The 12500-nt window shown below is 44.6% G+C and overlaps 1 protein-coding gene across 1 annotated transcript in view; it reads left to right on the top strand.

Annotated features, from left to right (window-relative positions):
- gfra4a (GDNF family receptor alpha 4a) overlaps nucleotides 1-6328 on the top strand; it is a 102735-nt gene extending 96407 nt beyond the window's left edge. Inside the window, exons 7-8 of the mRNA XM_063223866.1 lie at nucleotides 463-668; nucleotides 6110-6328. Of these exons, the coding sequence (XP_063079936.1) occupies nucleotides 463-668; nucleotides 6110-6262 (359 nt within the window). The 3' untranslated portion in view covers nucleotides 6263-6328. The remainder of the gene's footprint in view (nucleotides 1-462; nucleotides 669-6109) is intronic.
- Nucleotides 6329-12500: the final 6172 nt, after the last annotated feature.

The raw sequence follows: 12500 nt of genomic DNA, 5'->3' as shown, positions 1-12500 counted from the left end.
CAGAACCCTATCACTCACTTGCAGACATTTTACGTATCTATGGCAACAAGGCATTCACGATGCACATGCATCCTATACAGTAGCACATGCATCCTAGCACAGGCACCGGTGAACCACAATATACTGCAAGTTGTTCCACCAGGAACTTTTCATTCAGGAGGAAAATTGAAAAGTTGGAGGGTAAACCTGCTGAGAGACACTGGATCTCAGTGGTCAGGGAGTGCTGCTAACACACTGTTTCATTGGCTACGTTTACATGATGGTTTTAATTCCGAATTATTAATTCCGAATGAAATAGTTCCGTAGAGTCTACATTGCACTTTCATCTAATTCTGCTTTGGGAAGTGTTTACATGATGTTTCCGAAGCGGAATTAGGTTTTATTCAGAATTAAATTGAATTCATTCAGAGATATATGTAAATGTCTTGTGTAACTGAGGCCTATGTCTCTTCCTCCAATCAGAGAAGGCCATCTTGGATTTTGGGAACGGGACGGACCAGAGGGGCGGCCACCCTAGCCAACCGGGAGCGACCAACCTAGCAACAACCACTACCCCGGCAACCAACAGCCATCACCACCACCACCACCGGCGAACGACAGCCAGCACCACAACTGTCATCGCCATGGAAACAGAGCAGAACATCCTGAGCGCTCAGATTCCCACACAGGTGAGCTGCTGCAACTCAAAAGAAAAGGGGAAAATTATATGGTTTCACTCAATGACTTATAGTGCTGGAATTCTTAACCATAGGGCCGCGGACCAAAGTTGGGCCGCGCTCAAAACCTCCAGGGCCGCAGTAAACTTTCAGTTTCGCACCAGTTTCGCAATCTTTATCCCTTATACTTGTACTTTATCCCTTATAAGTGTCCCCAACATGACAGTCCTTTCTCAAACTTTGCGTGATGCTGGAAAGTTTTCCGTCCGGCTCTGGAATTTCTGTTGTTCTCGCGTTTCCACGTGTATAGAAAAGTGTCTTGAATTTACGAACAGCAGATTCATTACAAAGCGCAAGTCAAGAGCTGTCACGCAAACTTTGAGCTGTCAGAGAGGCATTCAAATGTGTGAATGACTCTGATTTGCTAAACTGTGAGTGGATTTGATGAGTGAGATTAAATGAGATTAACATTAGCATTAATTAATAAGCCTATAGGGCTATTCCTTGTGGAAAAAAATACTTCAGAAATAACCTATTTATTTATAATTTATATAAATATTATAAGCCTATATAATATAATATAATATAATATAATATAATATAATATAATGTAATGTAATGTAATGTAATGTAATGTAATGTAATGTAATGTAATATAATATAGCCTAATATAGGCCTAATGTAATATAATAATACCGGTAATATGGGCCCCGGGAAACAGTGCACTGGAAAAAATGGGCCTCGACGTCAAAAAGGTTAAGAATCCCTGTTATAGTGAGTCACTGGTTTCATTTCATCACTTCATGGGCAGTCATGGGTAAGCAGTAAGGGTGTCAGATTTATACCCCAAAGGTTGCCAGTTTGACTCCTGACCTGCCAGCTTGGTGGTTGACTTAACTTCATTTAATTCTAGGCAGAAAGGATGTTAGGTCTATTTGTCTTTTTTTTTTTTTAAAAGGTAGCCTGTACCTAAGGGGAGGGGGGCATACATGCAACAGAATGTATAGCAGTATGTACTTTGTCTATACTTTAGGGTTAGGTACAGTGGAAGTGCATACAATAGTATTACATGCTGATACACAGATACAGTAGATGCATAAAACTAAATATAAAATAAAATATTACAGATTTTGATGAAATAAGGTCGTCCCACTCCCAGAAAAGACTAGATCAGAGATGATGGGAGCAAACAAATACATATTCCATTTTTCTTTTCAACACTTCTTTAGAGTCCAATGTTGCAGATTTTTATTTCACATATTCTTGTTTCGTGTAGGCCTACATACAGTATATCATCATGTAATATTATGTACTTACACGGTACATATCAAAGCCAAACTCTAGAAGTAAAGTACAATGCAAGTACATAGGCTATGTGACGCAAGCATGCTGCAAGGTATAAGAGGAAACTGAAGAGAACAATTTCAGTGCCAAGATTCCCACACAGGTGAGTTTGCTGCACTCACAAGAAAAGAAAAACGAATGATAACGGGAAAAAAAAATGGCCAGAAAAGAGGCAGAGATGAAATGGAGGGGACAGTATATAGGCTATTTATTGATTTGTTTGTGTTGTGTTGCTGTGTGTTTTGGCTTTTCTCTGTATTGTCCCACATGAATTCCACTATAACTCTGACGGTTATTTGCTGTATTCCTCAAGCACACGGCTGCTGTTTCCATTTGACAGAAGCAGAACAGATGAGCGAAATGTAGAGGCAGAGAAAGGCAAACGTATGAGAAAAAAAGAGAGGGAGAACAGAGCGAGAGAGAGAGAGAGAGAGAGAGAGAGAGAGAGAGAGAGAGAGAGAGAGAGAGAGAGTATGTGTGTGAGAGAGATGGAGAACAGAGAGAGAGAGAGAGAGAGTATGTGAGAGAGAGAGATGGAGAACAGAGAGAGAGAGAGAGAGAGAGAGAGAGAGAGAGAGAGAGAGAGAGAGAGAGTATGTGAGAGAGAGCCAGGGAGAACAGAGAGACAGAGACCGAGAGACAGAGAGAGAGCAAAAGAGAGAGAGAAAGAGAGGGAGAGAGAGTGTGAGAGAATGAGAGGGGGGAGCACAAGATAGCACATAAAAGAAGGGAGGCAGATGGCTTGGAGAGACAGAAAAGTAGAAGAATAAACAGAGGAGGGAAAGGCTTGAGATAAAGTAATAGATATATAATGATTTAAGCTGGAAAGAGTGTTTGTATTGACTTGTTTATTTGCCGTAACTTTTTCTTGTTTTCGCATAAATCCCCCACTTGCTTTGGCAATGTTTCGTTGTGCTGTAACCGCAGAGAATGTTGATGAGGTCTTTGCCTGAGCAGCAAAGAGAAGAAAAGGGAAGACTGGTAGAGACTGAGAGAATACACAGCAATGAGAAAATCAGTGTTAATTCAGCAATAGTGCCAAATACATCTGTCAAGTGACAATATTTCTTTAAAAACTTCTGTAATAACAATTATTTCGTCTTGTGTCGTTTAGTTGAGGATGTGGTTGGTTACCAACAGAATTGGGTGTGCGTGCGTTCATTGCACTGCCAGATACAAACTTTGCTACAAAAACTCAGCAAGGCAATATGTTTACAAGAATGAAACGTCTTTGCAATCACACTGACACCCCAACTCAAAATAGTGCAAAGATGTGCTCTTCAAGTAGTCTTCCTACCCCAACTGCACCAGATTATTGTTATGAATTTAGCCGCAAGCATTTACATGTAAGTTAGCTTAGAGTCTTCATTTGGAATGGTGAGTGTTTACGCCCGATATACAACGGCTGTCAGCCAATCACAATCAAGAACCAGATTGCACAGTGTTAGACTGTTAAATTGACTCTGTATATGTTGAATTAACACTGCATTTTCACGGTGTAGTACTGGCAGGAGAAGGAAAAGGATGCTTGCTGGAGAATGGAATGAGAGAAAAGAAAACAGGTAACGGAAAGGAGGAAATGAAAGAGCAGGAAAAGAAGCAGAGAAGTCTTCCTTTTTCTTCTCTTTGCTGCTCAGGCAAAGACCTCATCAACATTTTTTTTTTTTTATTTTTTTAGGAAAAGCACAAAAGCACAACAATACCTCTTAATGTATGTCCTCTACTAGTCTTCTGTTGTCCAGTCTTGCACTTTAAATGTCTGTATGAGCACTGTCTATGTCCATACTGTCTTAAGTCCATGTATAAGTACTGTCTATGTCTATACTGTCTATGTCCTTACCTAGATTAGTCTATGTCTGTATGGGAAAGCAAGAAATGTAATTTCAAATTCTTTGTATGACCAGTGCATGTAAAGAAATTGACAAATAAAACCTACTTGACTTGATAGATAGATAGATAGATAGATAGATAGAGAGACAGAAAGACAGAAAGACAGACAGACAGACAGACAGAAAGACAGACAGAGAGACAGACAGATAGACAGACAGACATGCTCTTGAAGTGCTTGTCTGCTCTATGACAATGTGCTGTGTGCAGAAGACGGAAATACTAAAATAGAGAGGGGAAAAAAGAGAGGAGACATAAGAGAAGAGGGCGAGAATACAGAAGAGTGGAGATGGAGAGACAGCAGTTCGGGGATGCAAGAAGGTGGAGCGGTGCGCAAAGAGAGAGAGACACATAGCACTGCCGCTGATGAGAAACAGTTTTTTGTATTGATTTTTTATTTGCCCCGATTTTTCACTGTTTCATTCCACATAAATCTCACACTCTCAACTTGCCCTGGCTGCTGCTCAAACACGCGGCGTGCAGATGAGGCAGACTCAGAGGCAGCAGAGGTGGATGGAGAGAACAAGGGAAGGGCACGAGGGAAGATAGGAAAACAGAATAAAGGCGAGGGAGATGGTAATAGAGAGATAGAGAGAGAGAGAGAGAGAGAGAGAGAGAGAGAGAGAGAGAGAGAGAGAGAGAGAGAGAGAGAGAGAGAGAGAGAGAGAGATAGAGAGAGAGAGTGTGTACAAAGACGAGAGAGCCCAGAGGAGACAAAAGGAGAGGAGAGAGAGGGCAAGCGAGAGAGAGAGAGAGAGAGAGAGAGAGAGAGAGAGAGAGAGAGAGAGAGAGAGAGAGAGAGAGAGAGAGAGAGAGAACAAATCAAAAAAAGAATAGAGGAAACTACAGTACGTGCACAGAGCACAGAGGAGAGGAGAGGAGAGGAGAGGAGAGGAGAGGAGAGGAGAGGAGAGGAGAGGAGAGGAGAGGAGAGGAGAGGAGAAGAGAGGAGAGGAGAGGAGAGGAGAGGAGAGTGTGGTATTTTAACAATAGGGAATAATTAACAGGTTTTGTGGAGTCGCTGGTCCCAGAGGGAGCTGAGCAAACTCCTGATGTGTGAATTACCCTGGGCTTATTCAGGAAGAGGACGAGAGGGGATGGGGGGTGGAGGGGGACCGGGAGTGTGTGTGTGTGTGTGTGTGTGAGTGTGTGTGACAGAAATGGAGCATGCGTGTATGACCGAGAGAGAGAATGTGTGTGCGTGCCTGCATGCATGCGTTCAGGGAAGCCGACGGGGAAGGAAAAGGGGTCACTTGTCACGGGCCCAGGGAGACAGGGGGCCCAGAATTGGATCCTCAATACATTGTATGTATTGGGTTTGGGACCCTTCATGTGTCTTTGTCCCGGGCCCAGCAAAAGCTGTCAGCAGCCCTGCATGCTTACTAGCGTGCATGCGTACGTGCACATAAACGCAAAGGGTGTGCATGTGCATGGCTGTGAGAGAGTCTGTGTGCTGTGTGTGCTGTCTGTGTGTGTGATTATGTGAGGAATAGACGGTGAGTGGGATTGAGTGTGGCTGGAGGAGTTTTTATGAGGTCAGCAAGAGTTTCAGAGAACGTCCTGATGACACTATGAGTGGACTTTTTGTGGGTTGGAAAAGAAAAACATTTCCACATTTAAACCATTGGAAACGTCCTGACAATGACACTGTTTCTGTGTGCATGTCCTTGAGGGACAGAGACCAGGCAGACAGAAAAAAATGTACATACAGTATATTCTAGAAATGTACTGTACAGTCATTCAGGTAGTGAGTTGACTGCAGTGCCGGGTACTCATAATGTTTAAGCCCCATCAGGCAGCCTGTTGTTTATTATAACCAGCCATGAGCACTCATAACACCCTTGGATTTTTTAAAGCATTATGAGCTAGATTCATGGTTATTCATAACTGTTAATATAAAGCATCATGAAGCATTATGAGTGTAGTCATAATATGCTGTAAGTAATTATAATGCACATTATAATTTGTTAGAAATGCTCATAATGCGCAATAGATATGGTCTTCATAGAAAGTGTTACCAAAAACTCTTCCATGTACGCCAATTGTTTGTGCATACTGTATGCCTGTTTGTGCACCTGACATTCCGTGTTTTTTTCTCTAATCTCTTCTTCCCAACCATCCTCTTCTTTTTCCTTCTTCCTCATCTCCATTCTCTTCTTCTATCTCTGTCTCTGTCTGCCTCTCTCTGCCTCTCTCTCTCTCTCTCTCTCTCTCTCTCTCAGCTGAACGAGAGGGATAGATTGTGGGGTGATGACGACACATCCCCTGCGTCACCTCCAAGTCTCCCGGACAACAATGGTGTTGGTTCCGCCCACTACCACCGCCTCATCTGCACCTGGCCCCTCCCCTTCCTGTTGCTGGTCTGGTTTCACTGAGGGCATCATGGGATGTCTACGATGACATCACCATACAAACCAAGTGGACTGGGGGAAAGCGCATGGGACAACGGACATGAGTGTGTATGTGTGTGTGTGTGTGTGTGTGTGAGAGAGAGAGAGATGGGGGGGGGGGAGTACGATATTTACATTTTCCTTCATGTCATTACTTGTCTTTGTTTGTGACCTTTGGCCTTTTCATTTCCCTGTGAATGACAAAAAAAGAGAAGGATGAAGATTATAGAAAGCACAGGAAGAAAACAAACGTGAAGGAAGGAAAGGAAAGAAAAGAAAAGTTGTTGTGTGATGGAACTGTGTACGATGAACTGATTCCCCAAGAAAAGACTTTCTCCCTCCTCCATCTTGACATGAGATTTGATTTCATGTCTGATTCGATTCACCTTCATGACTGATGCACACACACACAAACACATACACACACATACACACACAAACACAAACACAAACACACACCAACACAAGCACCAACACACACACCAACATAAGCACACACACACACACACCAACACACACACCAACACACACACACACACACACACACACACACACACACACACACACACACACACACACACACACACACACACACACACACACACACACACACACACACACACACACACACACACACACACACACACACACACACAAAAATACTGTCAGCATTGGTGTATATATTTGGGTGTATGTATGTATGTATGTATGAGTGCTTGTGTGTGTTTGAGGCTGAGAGGGAGAGAGCGAGATGGAGACGGAGAGAGAGAGAGAGAGAGAGAAACAGCAAGAACGAGAGAGAGAGAGCAAGACAAGTAGGACTCAATGGCAGCTCACTCTACAGTACAGCGACGGACAGTTTTGAACTCTAGCCACCACGCCACCCCTCTCTCTCTCTCTCTCTCTCAATCTATCCACTGTACAGAATGAACTTTTTCTAAAGTCATTAATCATTTTAGATGTTTTATTTTTCATGTGATGAGATGATATTATTATTATGTATTGCCTAGAGGCACCAGTGTATTCACAACTTGTCACAACACAACAACAACAACACACACAACCTTGTCTAGACATGGACATTTATGCAGACACACACGTGCACACACAAACGCGCCCGCCCACGCTTACATTTCTGTGTTTATGTTGCCTGTGCACAAAATGTTGTGACACGTGTGTGTTGGTTGGTGGGAGGGACGCGGGCGGTGACAGTGAGACCTTGCACGGGTGAGGGTGAGAGTCAGGATGAGGATGGAATCGCCAATGAGGAAGGAGGAAGGATGTGAAAAAGAGAAGAGGAAGACTATGGAGTTTCACAATGCAACCCTTCAACCAACCCTTTGCCCCCAACACTCAAAAAAACCACCACCACCACCATCCCCCCCATTACCAGTCCCAACCCTATCCGAATGGGTACCATGACACACATGAGTTTCACAGAGTTCAGTATGCCATTTTTTAAAAGACTGGAGATTCACAGTGCACCGTAAAAATGGGAAGGTTCTTCTAAGTTTATGCGGTTGGATGGTGGGGGAACCTAGCCGTGAAAGTTCTTTGAAGAACCTAAGCGTTCTGGGAACTCTGGTACTCTGGAATCTACTCGGTACAGCTTAACACAGCACGACTCGGCCGCCGTTTTTTTCCTTTCGATTAGTCAGGAACGGCACGACACAGCTCGAAAACCACCCGAACCGAGCTGAGTGGGTCTTTCGCTGCATACTACCCAGAATGCCGTGCGTCAGCTCGTTCTCAATGGTGAATAAAACATAATCATGGCGGCCACCAGATCAACCCTCTTGGAATGCTTGCTAGTTTGACACTGCGTTACTTTGATATTAAAATTGCAGGCAGACATTGTATTATCCAAATATGATATCGCGGAACTATTTATAGCCTAGTTAAATAGCAGAGATGCTGTATCTGTCGGCCTTATGTTAAGTCAACTAGCCTACGTAAAGTAATGGTATGGGACAATGCCAAAAACGTACCTCCAACCATACTGCGAGTAACATGGTTTGTAATGGAAGCACATACCGAGTTGGATTAACAGCACCACTCATTGCGACACGACATGCCACGGCATAGGCATAGCCGGGTTGTATGTGGAAAAAAGCCTTTAGAGAGTAGGAGCAAATAAGAGTGAGTTCAATTTGGCTGTCTTGGTGTTGAAATAGCACTGCAAACAATTACTGTGCTCCTCTGAACCCACCCAGGAATGAAACCATCAGACTAGGACGCCCCTGGCTCGCCCATACACACGCACGCACGCACGCACGCACGCACACACACACGCATGCACACACGCACACACACACACACAAAACACACACACACACACACACACACACACACACACACACACACACACACACACACACACACACACACACACACACACACACACACACACACACACACAGTAACTGGTTGAAATTGGTGTGTTAATGATTGCAGGGTTGCTGCAATGACTTTGAATCGGAGCGATTTATTCGGCTGGGCGGCTGAGACAGCTACTGATTGTAAAGGCTGTGCATGGAATCCTGTGTGTGGGTGTGGATGTGGTTGTGCAGTGTGTGCCTCAGAGTGTGTGTGTGTGTGTGTGTGAGTGTGCTGTATGTGTGCGTGACATTCTGTGCGTGCGTGCGTGCGTGCGTGCGTGCGTGCGTGCGTGCGTGCGTGTGTGCGTGCGTGTGTGTGTGTGTGTGTGTGTGTGTGTGTGTGTGTGTGTGTGTGTGTGTGTGTGTGTGTGTTTGTTGCGCATGTGTATAGTGTGTGTGTGTGTGTGTGTGTGTGTGCCTCAGAGTGTGTGTGTGGGTGTGTGCCTCAGAGTGTGTGTGTGATTGTATGCTTTCGTGACAGTCTGTGTGTGTGCATGCGTGTGTGCGTGTGTGTGTTTGTCTGCTCGGAGCTGGGGAAGGAGGCATTCAGATTTTGTTCGGCTCGGCAGGTCTGTAATTGCTCAAACATGGCGGAGAGGGAGAGGGAGAGAGAGAGAGAGAGAGAGAGAGAGAGAGAGAGAGAGAGAGAAGGAGAGTAGACCGCCCCGGGAGAAAAGCGTGCTCACAAACATCGAGGAATGCGACGGAGCTGCAAAGATAATGTATTTACCAAGAAAAACAGAGGGGAAAAAAAGTTTTTTAAGAAAAGGGACTCATACATTCCATTGTGTTGAAGGGTTGTGCTAAAGCTTTTGAGTGCCAGTATACCCTGCTGGTGAAAAAAAGAGGACAAAAAAGAAAGGAGATATACGTGGTAAGCTAACCAATCATGGACAAGACAAGACATCATGACCTCACGTATCACGTTCGTGTGAGGGGGAAAAGCACCTGCTTGAATTTCTCCTTTCCTGCTTTTTTTGCTTTGCAGTTCAATTTTCTTTCCTTTTGTCGTCGTCTTGTGGTGATGAACTTGGAATAAAAAGCACAGAGACTTTTTTCAGAAGCACAGCCAAGACAGAGGCACCCTCCTCCCCCCTCAACTCCTCCTAACTCCTCCTCCACCCACCACTCTGGTTATACCTAACAAGCTCACGATTGGACACTTGCCGCTGCTGTCTCTATGGCAACGGCCCCGTTGACCTCTGGGATGCCCTCAGGGGTTTGGTGGGGAAGGGAGCCAGAGGTCATACAGGTCGGATGTAGCGGAATCCTCCTGAGCTTCTGGGTTTACTGATTGGACAGGTAAGCAGGTATCCCAACCAACAACCACCCCACCACCCCACCCCAAACCCCATCTTCTTCCCCTTCTGATTTCCTGATTCGCAGAAAGACTTCATTTCCCATGAGGAAGTGCAAAGAAAATATAGAGGCGCTGTCATATAGCAACAAGCTCCTCCCTCTCCCTTGCCTCGTCCCTCCTCCCACCCACCGCCATGGACTGCTGTCCAGTCCAGATTCATATTTGGGTGTCCGTAAGATGGACGGGAATGAGTGTGTGGATTTGGTATCTGTTATTTCCTGGAAAAATAAAGCTGCCAGATGATAATCTATGAAGAAAATGGGAAAGGAAATGTGTGTCTGTCTTTTTTGGTCTACCTCACATGCACATGCACATGCACACACACACGCACATGCACATGCACATGCACATGCACACACACATACAGAAAGTCAAAAAAGATGAGGCGCACACAAGGCTCAAGTTAAAAATGTATATTGTGGCCAAAAAGTTAACAAGAGAAGTCAGTAGGACAAAACTGGAGCTATACTGATCTTTCGGACCTAGTCACTGGAGACATTGAGAATGGACTAGATCCGAAACATCTGTAGCTCCAGTTTTGTCCTAATGAGCCTCGTGTGCGCCTCATCTTTTTTTTGACTTTCTTAGTATCGCTACTTTTGGTGAGCAGTTGCACCAAGCAATACACGGTTTTGAGTTAAGGTTTCCACACAACACACAAAAGTACACAAATGTGCAACCGCGAAGTCACCCCCCACCCCCTACACACACTCTCACACACACACACACACACACACACATCTGCACTCACGGTCACACACCTGAAGTATCACTAAACCATACAGTTATGGAATTCAATTCAATGTATTGTTCTAACAATAGCACTACTGTGGAACACAAAAAAAATCATATGAGGGAGAGGGACTTAGAAGACTCTAGGTTCAGAGAAAAGATTCAGGGAAGGTTCAGGTCACACTCAAGCACCTACAGACTCTCCCATAAGCAAACGGTGGCTGAGGTGTGAGCTGTTGCTGACTACTGCAGCTGTGGGCTCTGCAGTGCAATGCAGTGCTAGTGCTATACAGGGCTGGACTGGGGGAGAAATAGGGCCCAGGCACTTTTGGCTTAAAGGAGCCCCTCATAATTAGCGGTGCAGAACTGACTCACCGGTGGGCCCTGCACCCTCGTGGGCCCCTATTTTCAGAAATGGAAAAAAATAGGGACCCACGAGGGTGCGGGGCCCACCAGTGGGTCAATTCTTTGCCGCTAATTATTTTATTTTTTTCCATTTCTGAAAATAGGGGCCAACAAGGGTGTGGGGCCCACCAGGAAATGCCCGCTATGCCAGATGGCTTGTCCAGCCCTGGTGCTATACACCGTGCTCCACGGGCACCAAGGGGGCACCCAAAGCCAAAAGATTACCCTGCAGGACAGGATGATCCCCCCCCTGCAGGATAAGCCTCCTGTTCCCCAGGGATAAATCCACTGCACCATAGAAAGTTAGCACAAAACTTCCAACGTAACTCTTTAAAGAGCATTTTTCTGGTTGTTATAGCCTTCAAAGGTCCACCGTGTAAGACTTTCTAGCACTTTTTTCAACTTCACCAGGGTCTGTACTGTAAGTGACGAATTGACAAAAAGAGTTTATCCTGTCATTGGGCACAAACAGAGGTGTCAAAAGTAAAAGTAGATTCAAGGTGTAAGTACCGTACAACACTTTATGACAGTAGACACATGGCATTACGTACGTAGCTGTTACAGAAGTTATTCCACTGTACCTAATGAAGTCAATACACTTTGTTGTTGCTGAAGAAAACTGAAAACCTAAAAAGAAAACCCACAAATTTGAATCTGCAGACAAGTGAATTTATTGTGTCAAAAGGAAACTGGAAAAGGGAACTCTGGCAGAGTTTTTTTTTTCCTTCTACTTTTACTTTTGACATCTATAGACACAAAACACAACAAATAAATTAAAACAGTATACATCTGTGTTCCTGATGAGGTATGGCGGCTTGGGAAGGCACAATTGGCGCATGGAGATATGTGGACTTTCCTCCATAAACATACAAATGCATAGAAATTGATGTTGGTGGTAAAACCAAGCAAGATGAGTTACCATGCCAAATTGCAATGCCAAAGTTGTGAATGAGAAACACAAATTATGACAATGAGCACCTAATACAATGTTCGCGCTTTCCTTGGCGCTCCGGACATTAAGCATTATGAACATTGGCAGGTATGGGGAAGATATATTTGCACACTAATAAGTAATTTATCCACATATGGATTGATCGAGTGAGTTTACATGCTCCCCGCAGTCTGGATATTGTGTATTGTAGTGTATAGTGTTCTCCCTATGGACGATTGTAGGCAGGGCCGCTGACAGCTTTTGCTGGGCCCAGGACAAAGTCATCTGAAAGGGCCCCCTATCCAATACATGCAATGTAATGGGGACCCAATTTTGGGTCCCATATTTCCCTGGGCCCGGGACAACATAACCCTTTGTCTCCCCCTATCGGTGGGCCTGATTTAGGTATATTATACA

This window comes from Engraulis encrasicolus, chromosome 19 (genome assembly GCF_034702125.1).
Source record: "Engraulis encrasicolus isolate BLACKSEA-1 chromosome 19, IST_EnEncr_1.0, whole genome shotgun sequence".
Classification (NCBI taxonomy): Eukaryota; Metazoa; Chordata; class Actinopteri; order Clupeiformes; family Engraulidae; genus Engraulis; species Engraulis encrasicolus.
Note: the sequence above shows the minus strand (reverse complement) of the source record. Positions and strands in the feature narration are given on the sequence as shown.